General features: G+C 40.8%; 1 protein-coding gene across 1 annotated transcript in view; it reads left to right on the forward strand.

Moving 5' to 3' along the window:
- LOC308187654 (uncharacterized protein) overlaps positions 1–16,594 on the forward strand; it is a 54,624-nt gene extending 38,030 nt beyond the window's left edge. The window contains exons 2-6 of the mRNA XM_080575829.1: positions 3,510–3,613; positions 11,052–11,194; positions 14,744–14,798; positions 15,098–15,223; positions 15,885–16,594. Coding sequence (XP_080431955.1) covers positions 11,068–11,194; positions 14,744–14,798; positions 15,098–15,223; positions 15,885–15,999 — 423 coding nt within the window. The 5' untranslated portion in view covers positions 3,510–3,613; positions 11,052–11,067 and the 3' untranslated portion in view covers positions 16,000–16,594. The remainder of the gene's footprint in view (positions 1–3,509; positions 3,614–11,051; positions 11,195–14,743; positions 14,799–15,097; positions 15,224–15,884) is intronic.
- The last annotated feature ends 6,813 nt before the right edge of the window (positions 16,595–23,407 follow it).

Below are 23,407 nucleotides of genomic sequence, written 5' to 3' on the forward strand. Positions count from 1 at the left end.
GTAGAGGGAAGGTACTCTCTGAGTGCTGCCTTTGTCTCAACTCTGATCCTTGAAATGGGACTTGACATTTGTGGTCAATTAGAGAATTTGGTTTAGAGCTGGAGAAAATGCAAATTATTGTAACAACTGAGATGGTCAATGACATTAACCTGTTCTGATGCCTTTCATTACCAAAAAGAAGCCAGGGATGAAGAAAATAAACCTGAGGCTTCAATGTTATGACAATCTGATGCAAACATATTGCAATCTGAGATGGCCATGATAATAAATTGTAAACCAATAAATAATACAATTTTCATCATCTATTTTAAACATAAGTTTGTCTTAAACTCCTACTATTTTAACAGGATTTGATTAAGAAGGATCTTCCTACAAGTTCAGTTGCAGGTGCTTGTAACATACCCGGCCTGCACAAATGCCTTCTCTAAGACTGAGCCTCAGAAGGGTTTCCCATATATGTGCTCCTGATGCTCAGTAGTGCTTAAGGACTGTTTCCTTGTAGAAATACAAAACTTGCAGCATTCCCATAGGAGAGAGGATTAAATTCAGCTCTACTTCTACTTATCCCAGTAAGCCAAGAGCTGTGCAATTCATAAGGGCAGATTGCCATTACCCTGATTTAGACAGGTGGTTAGTTCTTCTCTCTTTCTCTGTCTCCCATCTTTACTAACAGAGCCTCACATCCAATCTTGTCTTCTTGCCATTGCATAGACTGAGGAAGTGATTTTTATTAATACTAACGAGGGGTTACCGTGAGGAGCAACATGCAGTACTGCAGTGAGGAAGGGAAAAATCTGTCCTGTTTCTGCTGCTTTAAGACGAGTAGTGATAGGTATTATACTGCATCAGGAAAGATTCAAGATAGACATTAGGTGTAAAAATACATTTTGTGAGAGCAAGGACAGGGAAGTGCTGGAACAGGTTGCCTCAAGAAATAGTGGAGCCTGTGGAAGACCATAAAAATGGGGTAGACAAAGACAGTCAGGGCTGATATAGACAGTGGTGCTCCTGCCCAGCTGGGGGCGAAGGGATGGGATTTGTAGCCTTTGCAGATCCCCCCACAGAGGAATTACTTTGCCACTCAATTTGGTTTTAGGCAGGTAAGCTGCCATTACCTGTCCCTGAACTTTGATACCTTTATGTTACTGAGATTGGGCCTGGCGCTCATGGACACCCAGGTGGATGTCAACTAACACCCCCTCTCCTTTCCTGTCCCTTTGCACAGCTGATGCACTGCCATAGCAGCAGGTTGTAAATGGAAGCTTGGTGAACCACACTTTCACCCCTCTTCCCTGAAGAGTCTTTTAGCATGTTTCAGCAGCATAAAAGCAAGAGGAGCTGGACTGTAAGTAGGAAGCAGGAAGAATCAGTGGTTAGGAAAGTAGCCTGCACCATGTGTAACCTTGGTTAAATTACTGTGCTCTTTCAAACGTAGTGCTTTGCAAGCTCTCTCTTTTGCCCTTATAAAGTCTCATACTTTGTGTTTCTGCAGTTCATAATACAACTGTGCTCTGAGGTTTTAGTGTACTGCTGTAGCAAGCTAGAGTGAAAGGAAGCATCCATGGAAATATTGCACCTATGCTCCATCCCACTATAAGAAATCTCAGAGTGTGAAGAGCTGCTCCCTCTCCTTCTGTGTTTGCTCAGCCAGGTAGTGACTTTTAGCATGTGTATCAAACTGAGCAAACAAAAAGCACGCAGTAAGTGTGGTCTACATATAATATAGTTTCTTCCTGCATTTTCAGGTTTGAACATTAACTGCATACAGACAGTAACAAGTGTGAGTAACACAGACAGGAAAAAACTAACACTGAATTATTATGCTAGCCTAGAGTCTCTACATTTTTTCAAAAAGACTTTTAAAATACTGCATCAATACAAATGACAGAATACATCCAGGATGGAATAGGGTCTTCATATGTATCATTTGGCAATAGTGTATAATGGCTATAATATTTGTAACAGCTGCTAGGAGCTCTGAAGCTACACTACATTTATGGAATTTTCCATTGAGCTCTAAATATTCAGGTCACATACACAGTTAAATTTCCAGCAGTGGCAGTACAGATAAAAGCACTCCAACCGTATGCCATAATTGTGCTCTATTTAGAGAGTGCAGCAACTCAGGCATTTTCACAGCAGTCGTCTTAGATACGGTATACATTCTGCTTTATAAATGCCAATTCATTAGCGCATGTAACACGTTGCATGCTGCTCTTAAAAAAAAAAAAAAAAAGAGGGAAAGGGCTGTGTTTCAGTGAGGAAGAAGCATAAGAAGCATACAGAAATAACCCATTAGGAGAAGGAAAAGAAAAATGGAGAGAAAAATGCCAGATTCAGCTTCATCTTTTATATGAAGATCTCTGTAGAATACCAAAGTCTACTTTGTAAGAGGAAGCAAATAAGTGACAGTAATTTCAGTATCCAGCAAATAATATTAAAAAGGCTTAATTGATTAGAAATTGCCCCTTCTGGATATTGAATTTTAATGCATGAAATCTGCAGCAGAAATAGCATATCATAGAGAGGAAGTGGTTTTATAGTATAGTGAACAAGTCTATGTATTTTGGAAATTATTGGTAGTGATGCTAATCTGGCTACAGTTTCAGGCTGAAAGAATTACAACATTATTTTAATGTTTCATGGTGGAGGTATTTTACATTCAGCAAGTACTAAGCTAGCAAATCTGACCAATACCAGATACTAAAAATAAAGGAAAAATCACTCTATCACTGTAATTAATTAAAGTGTAAAACACAAAGAAGAAAACACTAGAGACAAAAAAAAAAAAAAAAAAAAAAAAAATAAAGCTTTAGTTCACCACTCTGAATTGGCCAGGAAGGCATGTTCATCTGTTGTACTATCAGTGTTGAGACAGCCAGCACAGCTATGCGAGATCAGGTATTCATAAAAAGTAGGTCAGCACAGTCAGTCAGATAGAGTTCCCAGTCATGTTAGACTTATAAATAAAATATTTTGTACCTCTGTCTACAGCTGAACATGGTCCATCCTGAGCAGCAAATACATTAACTAGATTTAAGGTTTACTGTGATTGCAAAATCTGCCCATGCCTAAAATGTCGATTATTAAACTCTATTTGTAAGTCACCTTTTTGTGGCCTTTCTTTTTTTAAACTCAATACATATTACAGGAAGGTGATGAAATACATTGACCTTGCACCTTCTCCAGGCTAGAAGCTCAAAGGAAACAGAGAGGCTTTTTGCTCACTCCTTTGGCCCTGTCCTGTCCTTTGTCCCATAGTATCTGGGTAATATGTCCCATCCAGAAGCATAGCCATGTCTCACCCAAGAAAACCTTAAGGAGCTCTGTGCTGCGGTGACACTTGGGATCAAGGCCGTGGCTGGTACATGCCTACAATCTTGGCTGCTGGATATATTTTCTGGAGCCAGAAAAACTAGTTATAAAGCAATATTGATTTCTCTGGCAAGTCTATCAGAAGAGCTTTACAATCTTACTGCCCCATTGGGCACCTTCTTCCTCTCTCACAGGAGTTTGCAGCCTCTTTCCCACGGCTGGGAGAAGGAAGTGCCTGATTCACATCCCCCCCTCCAGCTCACACCAGGGAATATGGGCCTGAATTGCTGGCAAACAGGTGAGCAGCAAAACCTTATCCTTGAAGTGAGGGATGGATAGATATATGTTCCCCAAGACCTGTTTGACTTTGGATCCAGTCAGCTGGTTGGAGGAACGGGAGGTAAAGTGCTAAGCTTGCTCATCTCTGCTCGGTGGGACCCGGGCCATGCAGTAGCTGCAAGCCCTGGGCTGGGCCATGTCAGGACATGGGGCTTGCAGAAAGTATCAGGGCTCTGCGAGTCTCCTGGAGGGACACCATGGCTGCTGCATGGGCTCCTTTCCACACTTCAGCACCTCAGGCTGTTGACAGCTGTAGTTCAGGTTTCTTCTCCTTCTGTGCACACCTGGCTCACCTGTGGAACAGGGCAGGAACATTATGTGGCACCTGAAATGGGACAGAAGCCAACTATTCAGCAGCTCCCAGGATTCCTAACTCTTTTCTTCTCTGCCCTTGACATCCAGATCTACTGAATTGCCATACATATTAGAAGGAGATGTTTCTGTTTGGTGATACCTACTTAAACCACTGCTCTAATTAGAGCCAAGGAAGGGCAGGAGAAAGAGAAAGGCAGAAAACCTAGTCCTGCTTTTGTAAGATACTAAAGCCTCACAAAGCAATTACAGCAACTTACCCATAGTTTCAAGACAGAGAGATGATTCTTGCTATCCTAACCAGATTTTGACTGTTAAAGGGAAGTATCAGTTTTCTTTCACAATGTGAGGAGCATGAAACTTTTGTGGAACAGCACCCAATCTCTGTTGGAAGCTTCTTTCCAGCTAATTGCCCTCAGAAGACTCCAGAGAAAATATGAATTTCCAGACCCATTTAACTGGCTCAGGTTGTTAAAAAAACAATACCCGAAAGTCAGACAAAATCTCACTTTAAGGAGTATCTGGACAGCAAATGCAATGATTAAATGGCTTCCCAAAATCTCTATCCCAAAACCTAATAAAAATTTTCAATTCATACCAGTTATATGTCTGGATGTACTGGGCCTAGAGATCTTTGTTTTAATACATTGATTTGAAGTTTATTATAGATATGCTTAACCTGGGTGTCACAGGTATAGAGAAAAATGCAGGCATATAAAGAGGCAATCATAGAATAACAGCGAGACATATATATTAAGATATATACAGTGTCTTATAATAAAGTGTTTGTAAACAAACAAACACAAAACCCAATTTTCTTCATCGGTCTCAAAAGAATCAGATGCATTTGAATTTGCCAAGACATTCTGATTTATGAACGATAAATATGAAACAAGCATTAGAAGCTGCAAACAGGGCTTGATCATCCATCAAGCAGACAAACGTGATGGCCTGAGAAGGCTACTGATCGAATCAGGGTTTTGTTTGCCTACTTTTCTTAGTTACATCTTTTTTATGGGCAGTCACTTCCATTTTCAACCATTTGTGAAATCTGTTTTGTAGTTAATAAAGGCAGAAACAGTTACTGAAAAATCAGTGAAAGAAGCAACAAGGCAGCTCTCCCTGACCCCTTTGATTTAATTTTGCTGTGTCCCTCTGTCCGCACACTGCAGCATAAAATAAAAGGATTTAAAGTTGAATAGTCTGAATATACTCTCAGCGCTTGCAGGTCATCAGACCATTTTACTGAAGGCCCTAATACATAAGCTTCTGAGCTAATAAACCTTGGGACTGTGTGGCTCAATTTCAGCATCCAAAGCTAATGTAAATTAACCATCAGCTATTTTTGTTTAAGTTTTAATTTTTGTTCCCTTTTACCCACAGACGAAAATTAGAGAAAGGTTTTATCACGAAAGTACAGACAAAATTTCAAATACTGGCTCCCTTTAAACAGCTAAATGACTGCATGGAGCTAACCCTCATGTCCCTCTAAGCCAAGTCTCTCTTAACTTTCAAATCCAGTTAAATCTTATTATCAACTCATTTGGCAGAATTAGCATATTAAAATGGACACTTTCTAAGTATTCTTTTTTACACTGTTTCTATTCTGCCAATTCAATTACAAATTATTTCTTTACAAAGCTTAATAATATATAATGAATTAATATAAGAAAAAGACCAAAGAAGATATGATTGACCATGTAAGAGGTAAGTAGTTTTATAAGCTGTATATTTATGCTGATAGATTCAAATCTACACAACATGTAAAAAATGAAACAATCAACCTGACCCAAATCTATTGGAAATGAAGATTGTTTCATTATCACATTGAAATACCAAAAGTTAATGATGCTAAACATGTCTCTTTGGATTCTGTTTCGGATAATAAAGCATTTAGCCACTTTGCCTGCTCAGTCTGAAATACCAAATGTTCTATAACTTCCTCATTTTGCACCAAAATAAAAATAACTTGGTTATTTACTGGTAATCAATGTTATTCTCAGCATGGATTCTATTAGAATAGTTTTGGCCACACGGGGAGGGATAACAGTTGTAAACTGTTGTGCTGATAACATGCAGTGATCTGAGCTCAAAGCAAAGATATAAGTACAATTCATATTTATGTGTTGTCCAGGAAACTGTTTCAACCAAAAATATCGCTACCAAACACAGGGATGTGAAGAATGCTCTAATTACTTTTGTGATGGTAATAGGTTTTCTGTGGACTTTTTCAAATCTAGGATGTGACCATTATGATCAACTATTTCAAAACTATCAGCAGACTTACTTCTTCAGATTTGGATTTGGACATTACAAGATGACCTATAATTGGAACACAAACTACTATCTTAAAACCTTGTTTGCAAAAGATGAAGAGATGCCTTTAATACCATGTGAATTGAGAATTCCAGATCTATTTACTTAAATCCTCATTAAAACTAAAATATAGAATCATTTAGGTTGGAAAAGACATCTGAGATCATCAGGTTCAACCATTAACCTAGCACCACCAAGTCTATCACTAATCCATGTCCTTAAGCACCACATCTACACGTCTTTTGAATACTTCCAGGGATGGTGACTCAACTACTCCTCTGAGCAGCCTGTATCAATGCTTCACAACTCCCTCATTGAAGAAATTTTTCCCAATATCTAAACTAACATCAAAAGGCTTAACTTGACACCATTTCCTCTTGTCCTACCACTTGTTGCTTGTGAGAAGAGAGTGATCCCCACCCCACTACTACCTCCTTCGAAGTGATGGTAGAGAGTGATTAAGGCCTCCCCTAAGTCCCCTCCCTCAGCCGCTCCTCATAGGACTTGTGTTCTAGGCCCTTCACCAACTTCGTAGCACTTCTTTGGACACACTCCAGGGCCTCGATGTCCTTCTTGTAGTGAGGGGCCCAAAGCTGAACACAGTACTCGAGGTGTGGCCTCACCAGAGCCGAGTACAGGAGGACAATCACTTGCCTGGTCCTGCTGGCCACACTATTTCTGATACAAGCCAGGATGCTGTTGGCCTTCTTGGCCACTTGGGAACACTGCTGGCTCACATTCAGCTGGCTATCAACCAATACTCCCAGATCGCTTTCTTCCAAGCAGCTTTCCAGGCACTCTTCCCCCAGCCTCTAGTGTTTCATGGGGTTGTTGTGGCCCAAGAGCAGGACCCGGCACTTAGTCATGTTGAACTGCACACAGTTGGCCTCAGCCCATCAGTCCAGACTATGCAGATCCCTCTGCAGAGCCCTTCTAACCTTGAGCAATACTTGTGCCTAACTTGGTGTCATCTATGAACTTACTGACGATGCACTTGATCCCCTCATCCTGGTCACTGATGATGATATTGAAGACAACTGGCCCCAGTACTGAGACCTGAGGACACCACTAGTGACCAGTCTCCAACTGCATTTAACTCCATTCACCATGTCTCTTTGGGCCCGGCCACCCAGAGAGTTTTTTACCTGACGAAGCGTATGCCTCTCTTGTATGGCATATGAACCAGGATTAAGGGACTTATGTTGTATAAGGAGGCAATAAATCACTGCACTGAATGAAGAAAAAAAGTTTTATTGACCAATTTGGCCTTGAGATTTCATGCTCTTTACCACTGCCAAAAAAAAAAAAAAAATTTTTTTAAAGTAATATTTCACCAGGCAGTCAGTGGTGTTCCTGGCCTACTCATTTGTGTGTAAAAAAATATTGAAAATACCCACACTTATTACCAGGCTTTTTAGCAGTTCCCCATGAACTCATGAGGCAACCCTGTCTCTTCTAGAGACAAGCTATATTTGATCAGCAGAGATTAATTGGACTTCCAGTTTCCCACCGAGTTGTCCTCTGTTCCTTTCTGCACTCTGGCACTACTTATGAGTCAAACCAAATGGGTCTGTGGTTTCCATTGAGTCAGTGCTGCAATCCTTAAATCAAAAAGTTTTATTACTTACTGATAGGTATACTTGTAGGAGGACTGTCAAGACAAATTGCTATGTCTCATGGAGAGGTAATGGTCTGGGATAGTGACCAAGCATGCTGAAGAAACACATCCTAAGTGGATCTACTGCTACTTATTTCCAATGTGGTTTACAAACCCTGGCATGGGCCTTTATGATGTAGCAGTCACTTTGCTGAATAAGGCATGAATCTGGTACTTTCATTAACTTTCCTTCTACCCAAAGACATATAGGATATGAAAATCCAGGAGATTATTTTAATTCTTGTGTCATTGGAATTTTAGAATAGACTCAAGCAGTGATGTAAGACCAAACTGAGAAGAAAGAATGACAGCCTGGCAGGTCAAGTCCAGAGCTGTTCTCAGAGCTGAAAATGTTTCTGGAATAGGAAATCTCTGTTCTGGTCTCATCTTAGCCCCCAGCTCCCTCTCAATCAAAGGCCATGCCTTGCCTGTATGCCATACTCCTGGAACAGGGCTAATATTCGTCTATGTCATGGATGAGCTCTGAAGCTGTTATCAGTTAAAGACCACAAGAAGTCAGTATGTGTGCAGGCTGTACATTGCTGGGAGTGAGCTGGTCTGGGTAGCAGTCTCCTACACCTAGCTCTGTTGGGTCCCCAGATGAAGTGCTGAGACATCTTCTGGATCTGTGCCAGGTAATTAAACACCAAATGAGAAGCGCACATACACTGATGAACATGACTGGACCCTTGGTGCACTTGGCTTTTTTTGGTCAACCCCTAAAATAAGAAAACAACTAATTTTTAATTAACTCTGGGGACTGTGGTCTCCTACAAGAGTGGTTGCTGAATTGAAGTTCTGATCACCTTCTTTTTACATAAATGTTTAACAGCAGTACTCTAGAAAACAGGATTGTAACTAATCACTGGTTCTTCAGACTAGATTTTTTTTTTTGTGTGTCTTGCTTCTCATTGTAATTCATGATATGAATTAATTAGTATAACTTGTCATGAATGTTTTGTGTATGTTATTTTGCATGCTCACCCCTTCTTCTGCCACTTATTTTGATTGATCACAGCATGTATACATTCTTTTTAGCAGACTTAACCACTATGTGTAATGTGCCAGAGGGAAGAAAGGTCTCTCAGTGTTCTCAGTATTTAACTAAAAGTATTTGAAATAGCAATAAAACACACATGCTGCAAAAACAGAAAAGAGTGGGGCTCAGCAAACTGGAATTTCTGTCTGCAGGCTGGGTTGATTCAGATCAAGGTTTTCACAGACTGTACTTGAGCCTGAACCAAAAATCGGCTGTTTTGTTACATAAGTTTATCATATAAACTAGTATTGTGCTTACTGTAAGCAAATTATAGGTCTTCCAAATAAAAGTTTTTAACTATCACAACTTAGATATGTGTTCGATGAGACAATCTTGAGTGCACACCACAAAAACTGCTATCAAGAGCTATTTTACAGTCTTACCACTTCTGAAGCATATTTTCTTCACAGTTGTCTTGATTATTCAGGTCCAGCTGATGTCTACAGAACAAACCAAAGCCCATGCCAAAGACAAGTGGCAGAAGACCCAAGTTCTAAATCAAAATTTCTGTTTCTGTGTCTTTTCAAATTATTTGAGGCCAAATGACCTTTCTGTCTGGAGCATGTATAGCCAGCTATTTACAGTGTGGGTGTTTGGGATCTTCTGCTTAATAGACATGTTGAAATCCAGCTTGTGTGTGTACAGGGGAGGGCTCGAGTGTCTTCCATGGAGCCAGCCCAGATGGGGCTTGCAGCAGCTTGACCAGAGCCACGATATGTCCCTGAATATTGTTACCCCATTGACTGCGAGGGTCACTGCTGTGGGCAGCCCTGGGTGCAGGGAATCACCCTGACATGTGGACATATGGACATGCACACCCTGTGCTGAATCACCTGGTGCTTGGGTGTCCCAGCCCTGAGCGTCCTTGTGAATCACATCAGCTGCCTGGAATAGAAAGGACAAGGAACTGGTAAGAGTTCACCGAAAAGTTCATGGGGTGGAGAAGTGGGAGCTGGCCCCACATGCAGCCACTGAGCTTCTGCAGGATCTTTATCGGAGTCTGTGGAACATAAAAGCAACCAAATTGCTTTGAGATCCAAGCCAGATCTGGAGGCAAGTCATGTGCTTTTGTGTGGTGCTGCATTTATAAGAGCAATTCAGCCAATTCATGGTGATGTTGCATCTGCAGTGGGTGCTGACCTGCCAGGCTCTTTGCTGATTTTGCAGCAGGCTCCCTTCCTGGTCATCAGCTGCCCACAGCTGCCCATGAGTTTACTACAAGCCCCTCTTCCATATGGATGCCTCTCATTATGGATACTTTCCAAACAGAAAGACACAAACATGCTAGTGTGATATATCAAACATAAAGGAGAGCCACCTGAAAGAAATCACACAATCACTGCCACCTCTCCCATTTTAGCACTGTAAAACACAGTAAGTTTTATCAGTATCATAAAAAGAAGGAAAACATTACCAAAAATTGCAATATAAGATACCAATTCTGTTTTAAGGAGAAGTTTTATGTTCCTTTTACCATGGACAGTGGGGTTCTGTGTTAATGATATAGGTGAATATTTTTTAACATATCTAAGGTATAGTTAAACAACTCATTGGAATAGGAAGTCAACAAGAAATTACAAATATAAATGACTTACTAATGACAAATTCCTGATGAAGAGTCTCGTCAATGCCTGTTAAGTATCCTGATCCAAATGTAAACTCCAGCTCAGCACTTTTTCTGAACTCGAAACTACTAGAAAGGGAGGTGTTATCATGAAAGAAACATTGTGTAATTGCTTTGTTTTTAATAAGCGTTTCTTAAGCTGACATCTCAGATACCAGATACCAGAATAGAAGGAGTCTCACTCTGACCAAGTTGGATTTTAAACGTTTGACCTTTGTCTCATGTATTAACTTTCCTCTTACCAAATGGAGGTCTTGTCATATAAGACATATTTGTTAGCGATGTTTAGTATGTGCTTCCAGGTGATGGCAAGCAGGATTTGTTGAAGAGACACTTTGCCCATGCCACACTTTCAAAGGGATTTACTGAGGTGTCTGTGGGAGCTTAGTTTGGTGAGCATCACTCAAAATCTTGGTCACTGATGCTGGCTTTTTCTCTCATGTGTCCAGGGAAAAGGCTAAACTCATGCCAGCTGAGATCACTACCCTTCAGAACGTGATGCCTGAAACCTTATTGTGCAATGCAGAAATACAGAATCCACATCACTCATTTCTGGAAAAGCATGGCTGGGATTTGAGAAAATCTTGCAGAGGTAAGTACAAGACAATGGAAAATGCACTTCAATTTCTAAACCTACAGTGTGCTCTTAAATGGAAAATGAGACTGCAATGACAAAGTCTTGGAGGAGGACTATTTCTGCACCATCTTTGGAAAGCCAAAGTGGTCTTCAGCCACTGATGCTTTTGTTAAGCATGACAAAGGAAAAGGTTCCCAGTTCAAACATCAGTTGTGGTAGTTACACATCCATCAAGTCAAGTAACCTTGCTAATTACCTCTCTACAATGTCTGGTTACCAATATACAGCCATAACATAGGCAATTTCTGCTCAGCTAAGTTGCGGATTATCTGCTAGTTATCCAACTGACAATGAGTTGTGAAGGTCATGAAGAGTTTATATTTGCTTAAAAGAAAAATAGATTTTTAACGGAAAACTTTCTCTGAAGCAACACGATTTTCATGATTTTCCTGTGAACTGTTTTCTTTCCAGAGGCAGTGCTCAGCTGACAGACCGACAGCACCAGTGATTGGTACTGCCTGCTCCTGCTGGCTCCAAGCAGTCAGCCCTTAGCCTGTCCATGTTTTTTTTTTTTTAAAGTGATGGCAACCTACATATCTAAGCTTGCAAGATTAGCAGCCTCTATGGAAGTGGTACAGAGTAGGCTCCAAAAGGGAGAAGAAAATTGAATGATGTCTCATGTGTCTTAGCTGGACACTCTAATTTTTGAATTCTTGAATAAATAGAAGCAGCAGCAGTACCCTGTATACTTTTATGAGTGAAATCTGCTTAGTTTTGGAAATAAATGTTCCTGCTTTCAAGTAAAAGAGAGCATCTGAAGAGGCAGCATGTGATACCTCATTTCCAGTCTGCTTACTAGGTGAATGCAAGACAGGTTTGCTGATTTGACCTCACTTGCTGCCCCAGGGGACAGCTCTTTTGAACTGCCACATGCAGAGGTACCCAGGTTGTCCCCTGGCTGCATCCAGACCTTGTCTGTCCCAGGGAAAGCACTGTGATCACCATGACATGCAAGCTGCCAGAACTCGTGTCCTCTTCTAGTTACAGACCAAAGTCATTCTAGTCCTGGGAGACAAAGGCTTTCAGGATTTTATGGGTATAGACCTTACAGTGTGTAACAGAAGAACACAGCTATGTCTAACCATTGATGAACCTTACTGGCTTTTTAAATAACTTGTCATTGATTTGTTATTGGGATTTGTTATTCTACAGGTATCCAGAGGCTGTGGTTTTCCTATTAAAATTTTCTGTTGTCACACCAGCAGTAATAACCATTAGTTTCATGTTGTGATGCACAATTATAAAATCTATACTGAAGCTGAATGATCTTGCAATGAGCTAATACTGCTGCACCCTTTGGTGAAGCTTTGTGCATTACCTACATCACTTAAATGTAATGTGATTCAGCTTGAGCAGCCTTGATCATACTGTGAGATGATACAACTGATAGACTTGCACTCCAAATAGATAAATATTTAAAAACAAATTGTCACCAAATATGACTTTGGAGATTTAGGGTTTCTGGAGGCAAATGTAAGGCACTGGCAGCTGGATGTTATTTTTTATGTGTTCCCTTTCTAATATGAGGCAGTTACAGTGCAGGTCAGTATGGAAATTTAGTATTTAATTTTTCAGGCTCCAGATTGAAAAACGAATTTCTGAGTTTCTTGGCAATACTACTAGGGATTGATGGAAGACAGCACACATCACCCTTTAATTTCTTTAAGCCTGCAACAAAGTCTTACACATGACAGGGCTTAAAAACACAAGTGCTAGGAAGAAGCCCTCTGGAGATCATCTCTTTACTTACCAGTGTGTGAAAGAAAAGGTCAAGTTTATTTTTTTGGATCTAAAACTGACTGCTTTACTAGAGGGAAAGTCAACATTAAAATTGTTTAGCCATTTGCAATGCTAGTCAGAAGAATGTGTACAGCCTTCTGTGGTACTGTAGCTCAGCAAAGGTCATCGAAATGTTGATTTAAAGGAGACCCATCTCTAGGGTCAGCTGCCTGTGGTTGGACCCAAATCAATGTCCTTCAACTCACAAGAATGTATATTTAATATGGTAACTTCTTTTGTGTCTAACATCTGAGTGATGTTATAACTGAGTGAGGCATTCTCTTTATATGACTTAATCTCTTCTGGTCTGTCGTTATGCTTTAGATACCATGTCATAGCCATAGCTTCTGTCTCATTTTACCTGACATCATGGAGTTGGAGGATGCTTGGGACTGACCTGGCAAACCCAGAGGCTCAAACCAGAGGAACCAAACTCTTTCCTCAGAGGTTCTGACAAACCCTTGTTCTGCTCTCTGCATGTCCAAGGCGGTGTTTTCAGGGATGATCCAAGGCCTTTTTGGGTCTGTTTTGCCAATGACGCAGTGGGAAGCTGAGAACTCCTTGGATTCCCTTCCCACCACTAGCTGAAACTAGAAAAACTCCTGCAAATCCCATCTCATTTGCCTCAGTTGTGAATTGAGGTGCCCTGTGGTGACTTGATGCAAACTCACTCTCACATGCCAGTTAACATATCCTGGGTTAACTCTCACATGCCATTTGACATATCCTGGGTGGAAACACTGGCTTTGCTGTGTGCTGTGCTCTGGTACTCATCTGTGTGTGCAATTAAGACTGCTAATGCCACATCTTGTATTTCTGAGCATGCTGAAACACTCTTCTGTGGTGGAGTTTTCTGGGGCTGAATTTTCCTGTGCCTTTAAGCATGCAGAAGAAAATGCAATACTCATGGAGCCAAGGGCATCTTATTTTATGCCCTTTCATTGAAATACTTGTGTGAAGTGCCTTTGAATTTTAGCTTGTAATCTGTATTGTTTTAGTCAACATAGTTAAAACATCCCTGTGGCGGAGTAAAAGGTTATTGTATAATGGCAACATGTGACCAACAGGCAGTACTTTGGTATATCTCAATTAAAGTTTACAGCAATTGCAGTGTCACGGAGATAAATTTTCTCTTAAAAATGAAGCCAAGATTAGAGCTGCATGGGTAGCATATCTTCATCTTTTATATCCATAATATTTAATGCAAAATTTGTCAGTAAAAATTTAATTAAGGAAATTGAATTAACTTTGTAATAATATGAGAAATGAAAAAGACAGTGTCAGGGGTTCTCCCTCCTGCCACCCCTTTGTGTTTTAGTTAGCATAGGTGTTTCCTAGCAAATGTCTCACCAGGGTTGAAGAAGCAGGTCTTGTATTAGAAGAATGACCCCTAATTTCTCTGTTCTGTCTCAGAAGGATGGAGGGGTGCCTGACACCATGGCAGGCTTCCAAAGAGAGGTAATAGCCCTAGCCCACCTAACACTGTTATCAGTACAGAGCTATCTGTCTTCATAGTACTGCTGAATCTGGGATCAGAACTTGCTTTACCTTTGACTCTTACAGGTATTACTGAACAAACAAACAAATAAACGAACAAAGAGAGGAAATACAGATTTTATTTTTCTTTTTCCTCTCTCCTTGAATGACACAGCATCAAAGAGTGATCTGGTTCTGCAGCATTCTTGAGATTTCCAATTCCCTTTTTTTTTTTTTTTTTTTTTCCAGGAGAAATAAGACTTGGCAACAGCAATAGGTATGCAAAAAAGAATGCAAAGAGGAGGTAAGTGAGCAGATGTGCAGAGAAAATCACTGGGCAGAAATATCCCCCTTGGGCCACTAAACATATTGTATATGAACTCTGCATAAAAGCTCTGTATCCCTTGGCTCTCTGATAGCAATTATCATCAACCTGCAACCAAGCAGCTTAAAAGACTGCTCAGCAGCTGCCTTTGCTCAGAGTTCCCAGAGGCAGCCGTGAGTCAGAGGAAACAAACCCAGACTGTGTGACTCTGTGCAGCCTTCTGCTCACAATTACTATCAAGATGGATGGGTGACACTTCTGTTTTTTTCCCTCCACAGTGGGATCCTTTGGAGACCACACATGCAACACTACAATTACATTATGACAGGTCAACAGCAGGACAGAAAACTGTTAATGAACTATTCAAGATTACCATCAGCTGATGCAGTGCCATTAAGAAATGGGTAAAAATATACTGGTAGAGTTGTCCAAAAAAAAGTCCTGAAAGCTCTATTTCAATAGAAAAGTCTCTTTTTACTGCTTTCCCAATATCCTCATACCAAATCTACATTAAAAATGCCTACAGGTCTCCATATTTGACTAAAACACCAAACACAGTGTCCATAAAAGCAGGTTGATACCAAACCTATAATACTAATGCCTTTTGTTTGCACTACCACTACATACAGCCACAGGAGTGGCTGTAGCACACTAACACAGACATACTGCTAGATTAAATCAGGCTGAGTACCTAGAGCAGGTTAGCAGGACTGGCTTATTCTGCTTCTGTTGTGTGTTTCCTGCTGTGTTTTGGGCTGCTGCTGTTGGGCTGGCACAGGGCAGAAAGTAGGTGAAAACCAATATAGGTTAAAACTGACAATGTTGATTTAGGACAAATAAGATCTTGACCCCCCTAGTTCTTGTTGTCTTGTCACACAAGTACAAAGCAAAATTAAGATGCATTTTTCCAAATCAACATCCACAAGAGAAGAACTGGACTCGCAATGCCCAAGTATCATCATACGGTGCTTGAACACATTCAGCTGAACCACTTCCCAATGGAAATCAAGTCCAACATCAACTACCATTACTCCATTCTACCTTTTTCCCTCTTCCATATTTCAGCCCTGGGACCTTCTACCCAAGGAATGCATTGCAGCATACACCTCACAGCTCTGCCACCCAACATGTCCAGCTAAAGTCCACTGGCCTTCCTGGCATCTGTGCTTTCCTGTTGTGAAGTAAATACAGACAGGCTCAGCTGAACCCAGCTGTTATTGGGAATTGAAAAACAGCAGCAGCATCCCAGCTGTTAGAGATGTTGCCCTGGATGTCCTGCATGACACTAAGAACAGCAAGGAATAAGGCATCTGTTTTCTACACAGATGTGGGAGAAGAGAAGAACATTAAAAAGATTTGTGATGAGGGAAGTTTTACCACACTGTGTTTTCCCAGCACAGCAGGGTTCCAGAGGAAAATGGGGTTTGTGTGCCAGCACCAGAAATTCATGGGGCAAAAGCTACATGACAAATTATTCAAGCACAAGCTCGTCACCCTGTTCCATCCAGGAGACAAGAGTGCAGCAGTAGCATGTGTCAGTGATGAGTAGAGGTTTCAAGGCTGCAAACTGTCCCACAGCTTCTAGCAATGCCAGAGATATACCAAGTGGGCACACAGCGATGCTGGCTTGAGGAATTCCTGTGCGTGCCCTCCCTGGATACCCAACTCTGGAGTTCTGTAGGCCCTGTAGGCAGATCTGGGACAGCCTACTGAGAGCAATTACAGTGCTGCAGGAAGCTCCAAGACAGACTGGAAATCTTGTGGGATGCTGTATGCATAGAATGTGCATGTATGAAAGCTTTGAGCTGCCATTACGGATCAATCTGACTGCAGGGGAGACTCATGCTAGATCTGTGCTCCGGGACACAAATCCATCTTTTCTTTCCTGATCTGCTTGGTGTCAGAGTTAGGGGAAATCAGGCTGCTTGGACAGTAAGTTCTTTGAGGCATCCAGTAGAGTGCACTGTTTATAGTATATCTATTAATTAAATCCCCAGCAACAACCTGTTTTAGTTGAGAGCTTTAGATACTAAACAGCAGCATCACTGCATAACTGCCAAAAGGAAAGGCGGGCTCCCAGCCCCTGCAGTGTGTCTGAAGTCTGCCTCTGTCTGGTTTGCTCTCCTGCTGGCTCTGCTGCTTTTGCAGGCTCAGCTGGGCAGCAGCCCGCTTTCCATGGGAGGAATGAAGAGTGCCCCTCTGCAGTCTGGAAATTCAGATGGATGGACTGTATACACTGCTGTCCTAATAGTACTGCATTGGGTAATTACTGCTAATGCATGTCTTCCTATAGCACAGTGACATCTACAGTCCATGTTTAAAATGAAGATAATATTTTACCAGTGTCACACTGTTATGCACTTTAGGGCTGTTCTGTTTAAAAAGCAGTGCTGGCACTGCCTGCAGTACCTAAGTGTACCTAAGGTACCGAAGTACTGCAGGATGCTGCAGGATGCAGTGTGTTCAGGTTCCGGAGCAGCAGGACACGAGCCAGCTCCAGCCTATAAGCTGTGCGACTTGTTACTGTCATCCTGAGCCTTGCTTGTGGCTCTGCTTCCCATAATAAACATACAAGGTCTCTACACGCCTGCCTCAAGCGGTTCCTTCTTTTCTGTGTATCTTGATGTTCATCTCTTGTTCGAGTCTGTAACGTGTCTCAGGTATTTGGCTGTGACTTCCCATGCTCTTAGGATGTTTTCTTCCTGTAGCCCTTGCAGGCTGTTGACTGAGGCAGCCTGATTAGATGCATTTTCCTGAGGTACTTCACCATTCCAGGGAAACTTTTTTCCTTCCAGTGCTCTTGGGACAAGCAGCCCCTCTCTGCACATCTTCATTCATTAACTTTTCCTCTCCTCTTTCACCTGTATAAACTTAACTTCTTGTTTTGTTTATTTAGCATTAAACCATCAGCCTGAGCTTTTTCCTAAGTTGTTTGGAGCCATCTGTCATGCTTTTTGCTATATAAATACATAGTCAGATCAAAATGTCATCTATGTAAACTTTAGCACATTGGGCTGTTTAGAATATAAATACAGAGAAAACTTGTGGTTTTTGGTGAAACACCTGGAGTTGAACCAACTCAGACCATAGTCTGAGACACAGACAGTAACTGTCAAAACACTTGGATGTAGGAGACCTTTCAAGATCTTAGGTCTGGGTGCACTTCCAGCTTTGGGCTGACCTTGGACGAAATTGAGGACAGGAAAGTCAACATTTTCCTTTCCACCTTCCAAAGCTTTGTTTCTGTCAGGTCCCTGGTCTGAACAGCAGGGAAATAGATACAGGGCAGAGGAATTTCCACAGACTGCATTTGCTATTCATTTGAGATGCAGACAGTGTTTCCCAAAGGAGGTGCTGAATGAAAACAAGTATGATCTATTGTTTTCTTAACCCACTCATCAGACCCAAGCTGATGTATCAGGCATGGAAAAAGCATGGACATTGATCATCTGTCCCAGCATTTCTGTCTTTGTTGAAAGCTGAAAATGTTCCCTTTCTGTGTATTTGATCAGACCTAATTCCAGTAAGTGACTAGGCGGAATTTAGGTGCTTGTGTCCAAAATGTGTGATGACACTGCTCAGCTGCTTCTTGACTTCCTGGGCTGAGCAAGTTCCAAGGGCACTGCACATTTTGTCTCAAAGGCCTAGAATAATACCTCTGAACATTTCTGAACCACCTTTCTGAATGGTCTGAACAATTTGACATTTAAATCAAATCTGAGCTCAGTCAGGAGCCAGAAAGTAGTTGGTCCTCTTCCTCTGGTTTTGACTTGTTCAGTCCTGCTGATGTTCTCAGGTAGTGGATGCCTTCCTTTGAAATGGTTTTGGAACCACCTTTGCCATACCATCTGATTAGCCTGAATGTTCATGGAGAACAGGGGAGATACTATAAGCATTAAACTTTTGGGGCTACCTAAAGTAACTAGCAGGTATAAATCAGAGTACTTAGAGGCCCAACCTTATGTTTTTATTGTATTTATTGTATTTTATTAGAATTTAATTTTATTTTTACTTTTGTCAATGAAGGATATGTGCTAATGCAAAAAATGTGATAGCAATTCAGTTAACAGAGTGTAAATCTCCCTCCTCTTTCCTTCCATACTGTGTTTCTGCTTATGAAAGCAGGAATCTTTGCAGCTTTCCTTGTGGTTTTAGGCTGCGGGATGCTTTCTTAGGGGCATAGACAGGGCCTTTCCAGGTCTATTCCTGTGAGACCTTTGAAGCCTTCTTTGAGACATCTTCAAGCTCTTTCCTAGTCTGGTTGGTCCACTACACTTCTCTGGATCTTGTCTTTGATGGAAACAAGACCTTGTCATCCAGCCTAAGACAATTACAGGGTGCTTTCTTTTTCTATGGCATTTTAATGAGTCACACTTCTTAAGACCTGATGTTTTTCACTGATCTTTTGGTGTTGAAATGACTGGTCCTTGTGCTATGCTGGCTTGGACATGTTAAATGAATACATGCTTCATTTACTTTCAGCACATTGGCATATTCCTCTGTTATTTCCAATTTCATCTCTTGTCCATTAGTCTCTGACCTTAGGGAGACTTCATCAGTCTTATTGTCTTTTCTCTGCATGTTGAAATGGCATCTGCAGTCTCTTGCAAAGCTGATAATTCATTCCAATTCTTGCATCATCTTCCAACATTTCTTTGTCAAGACTTGCAGACTTTGTTGTGGAACATCTGTTCTTGTGGACTGTGATTTTGAGTTTTTTATTTTTTTATTTTTTTTTTTTTTGCCTTGGGCCTATTTTTATGCTTTCTTGTATGGCAACTAGGAGATTTTTGACAGGTCCAGATGGTAGTTTGAGAGTATGAGGATTTTTATGCTGGGACTTAGTTCCCCTCCAAAAGGCAAAGTTTTGCCTTTCTTTTTTTTTTCATCTCGCAGCATTCCCCAACATGTTTTCAACTTCTTTTTGTCTGAGCTTTACAAACCTTGTCCTCTTGTGGGAGACACAGCTTCTTTCACTGTCTTCTGCCACCACGTTTACCCACAACACAGCAGGCTCACCTCTGCAATGCACAGCCATGACCACTGGCCCCTCTGAGGCACCTACCTGCCCATCAGAGGCAAGAAGGCTTGCGGGGTGTGTTGGCTGGATGGCCACCAAGAGGTTTTTGCTGGGGAGATGCAGGCTGATGTGTCTAGCAGGTGGACCTGGGCCAGTGGCTCTGCTAGGTACACAGGGAGATGGGGACTGAAACCAGTCTGAGCCCTGCTGCCCTCTTGACCTCTCCTGGCACTGCATGGCTCCCCGCAGTCCTAAATGTGGGGCTCCTCCTCACCTTCCCCACCCAGTCCCTCTTCTCCCAGTGCTGGCACCACGGCAGCTGCAGCTGCAGCAGGGCCTCCCCCCACTTTTCTCTGTTTTCTCCACTCTTCTGCATACAGATGTTATTTATGGCTGGGTCAGAATGAATTACCACCAGTGATTTTGGACACAACCAGCACTTTCAATGTGCTGTACTTCAAGTAATCAATCACAGAGAAAAAATGTAGAATATGATAACAAGACATTGGAAACTTTTGTCGTTTGGGGAGTTTCATTACCTCCTAGAGTTTCCCCCTTTAAAGGAGGGTCTTTTTTTTTTTTTCTCTCCTTTTTTTTTCCCTTTTGTTTGCTTGTTTGTTTTGTTTTGTTTTGTTTTCTGTTGTCTCCATCATTTGAAACAGTCATGCCTGTTCAGTCATGTCATGACCCACCACTATATAGCTCTTCTTACAGTTCCTCAGGAAGGCATTGAGAACAACTCCAGTATGACTCAAGAGATGTATAAATACTCAGTGTAAAAATTGTAAGCAATTATTTGTATTTTTAACAAAGATCTTCAATAGTGATTATAGTAAACATAAAATATGGTTAGTAGTGAAAAAGGAAATTTAATCGCAAAAAAATTTTACAGATTTGTCACACAGAACTGCTCCTCGAATTGTAATAAAGTACAGTGGATCCTAAATATTTCCAAGAAATTGCCTTGCTGAGTCTTATTATCTAAGTAGTTAAGACTGTGGAGGGAGATGATGGTTGGAGGACAGCTGTTAATAAAAATCAATACATGGAAAAAAATTCAAACTCCTGAGAAGATATGTCAAATGTTAAGACTGTTGCAATCATTTTGTTTAATCACAAAATATAAAATGATCAAAGATGTGACAAAATAAAGCAAAATGAAGGGAAGCTTTGCTTCATCTCCTCTAAAGGAGGTGAAATATTAAAGCCAAAAAGCCATAACCTCTTTTAAGGAAGGTAAACATGTTGCCGGAATCAAGAAGAGCAGTAAATCCTGGAGGATATACTGTCACTCTCCACACTCATTTTAATGAATGTTTACCAGATTTGGGGATGGGGGTGATTTGAACCTTGGAGGATAAAGTTATAAAATCCTTGGAGGCCACAGGCCTTTCGAGGGTGTGTGCATCAGCCATACCATGGAGTTTCTAAGAATTTGGTAGGAGAACCTGCATTTCCCTCTCTGTTAGTCTAGCTCTGCATGTGAGAAACGATTTGCAGCCACAGGCTCAGGAGAGGATCTCAGTGAAGCAGCATTTTTATTAGTGATTGCAATGGCAGGAGTCCTGCAAGCAGAAGCGCGCACCAGAAGTGTATCAACCTTATATCCCCTATTACCCAACGTGTGATTCCTCCCTTGTTTCCTCATTGGCTGAGTACTACAGGTTTACAACCTACTTGATGCTTGTTACTATATCATATATGTACACTTTTATTTGACCAACCTTTAATTTCTCCATTTCCCCCCCCCCCCCCCCCCTTTTTTTTTTCTTGTCTCGTGACTGGAGGGGCCTGTGATTTTTTGATTTTGCTGATTCCGCAACTGCTTGTCTTGTTTTCCTTAGCCATCCTCCTTATTTTGGAACAGTGGGATCTTCTCTGTCCCTTATCTACTTAACATTCCCACCACTGTTATGCCACTGCTATGCCTGCACAATCATTTTCGAATATGCGAGGCTAGTGGAATTTTCCTCTGCAAAAACACAACTTTAATTCTCACAGGCAAAACCTCATTGAGGTTAATGTGTGCCATTTGCCTTAGGAGAGAAGTTGGCTCACTAGCTATATGATTTTTTTTCACACTGTAGCTTAAAGATTTGGCAGCAGGAAGTCTTAGGCTATTTCTAGGCAGAGCTAAAGGAAAAGTAATCTCTTATTGCCGATGGTATCAGAATAAAACAGATTTTTCACAGATCCCCCAGCTGAACTGCCAGCAGCTTGTGTCCTGGCCCTTATTAGTTTGTCGCAGTCACTATCATTTCTGCTGCTTCCCCTGTGAAATTTTATAGTGAGAGACAGCAATTAAAATGTCATTCACATCTTGTTCTTCCTACAGACTTGCTCAGAAGACAAGAGTAGCAAAGAGGCAGGGAAAGGTTGAGAAAGGACAATGTGGAGTTTGAAATTGTGAGTTGGTCTCTACAGACAGCAGAGAACAAATTTTTTAATTATTTATTTATTTATTTTTAAATGTGGGAGGACAATACAGAGAAGGGCCTTGTTTCTTGGACTCTTAGACCTGAAGATTTTCTTGGCTGACTACACATGTGGCCAGAGAGTGGAATCTGGCTGCTCTCATTTCGAAGCCCTTGTAAGGCAAGGAGGTGACTGCAGAGGTTAAAAAATCTGACCTAGAGAAGAATGAAGTAAGAAAGGTTGTTCAAATTCTGTTTGCTAAATGTTGAGGGAAGATTTTCAAACTCCTTTGCAGATTTAGAAGTGAATCTTACTAAAGGACTGTGTGCACCTAAATCACCTCAGAGCTCTGTCTTGAGGAAATAATTTTTGAAAAGTAAGTGCACTTTCTTCCTCTTGAAGATAGATAATAACTTTGCATTAACTCATCCTTTGAAACAGTCCAATTTTAAAACTGTTATAAACTATACAGTAATATTAAATATATCTTCCACTGCTCCACTGTTAAATTCAATATGACATGATATTTTAATGTAGTAAAGCTTCATGTGTTTCTTTTTCTGTTGAACTTGTCTGTTTAAAAAAAAATCAAAAATTGAACTTCATGAACTTGTCTGTTTAAACGCTGTCATGTGTGGAGGTGCCACATCATTCAGTGCCTTGCTTATTTTCTCTATGGAGCTCTTGTACTGGAATGCTGACAAACTTGATTTTTTTTTTTTAGGTGAACTGTAATGAAATGATAGCTTAGGCTGTTGTTTAATATATAGGTTTAATCATCAAATTTTGCTCCATAAATGACAATTTACTCTTGGAGGAAGACTTACTGACTTTGCATTCCAACAAGCTAACATAAGCAAGAAGTTAGTTATTTTGTTCTGAGTATTATTTAGGACTTCAGAATGTTTTTGCATTTGGGTTTCTGCTTTCACTAGGTCTTTAAAATATTTAGAGAGACAATTTTTCTTCCGGAGTTAAACAGTATCTGTTTAATCTGAAAAATTAATCTGAATTTTCTTTTCCTTTGCCCTTTAAACATACGCACTTTTAAAACCAAGTTTTAATTTGTTTTGTTAGAATGGTTTAGAAGAACCCTAAAATACCCTATTAAAATATACATCTAAAATGAACATGCTGAATTTCAGAAACAAAA

This window comes from Anser brachyrhynchus, assembly GCF_964034855.1.
Source record: "Anser brachyrhynchus genome assembly, chromosome: 1".
NCBI classification, from domain to species: domain Eukaryota; kingdom Metazoa; phylum Chordata; class Aves; order Anseriformes; family Anatidae; genus Anser; species Anser brachyrhynchus.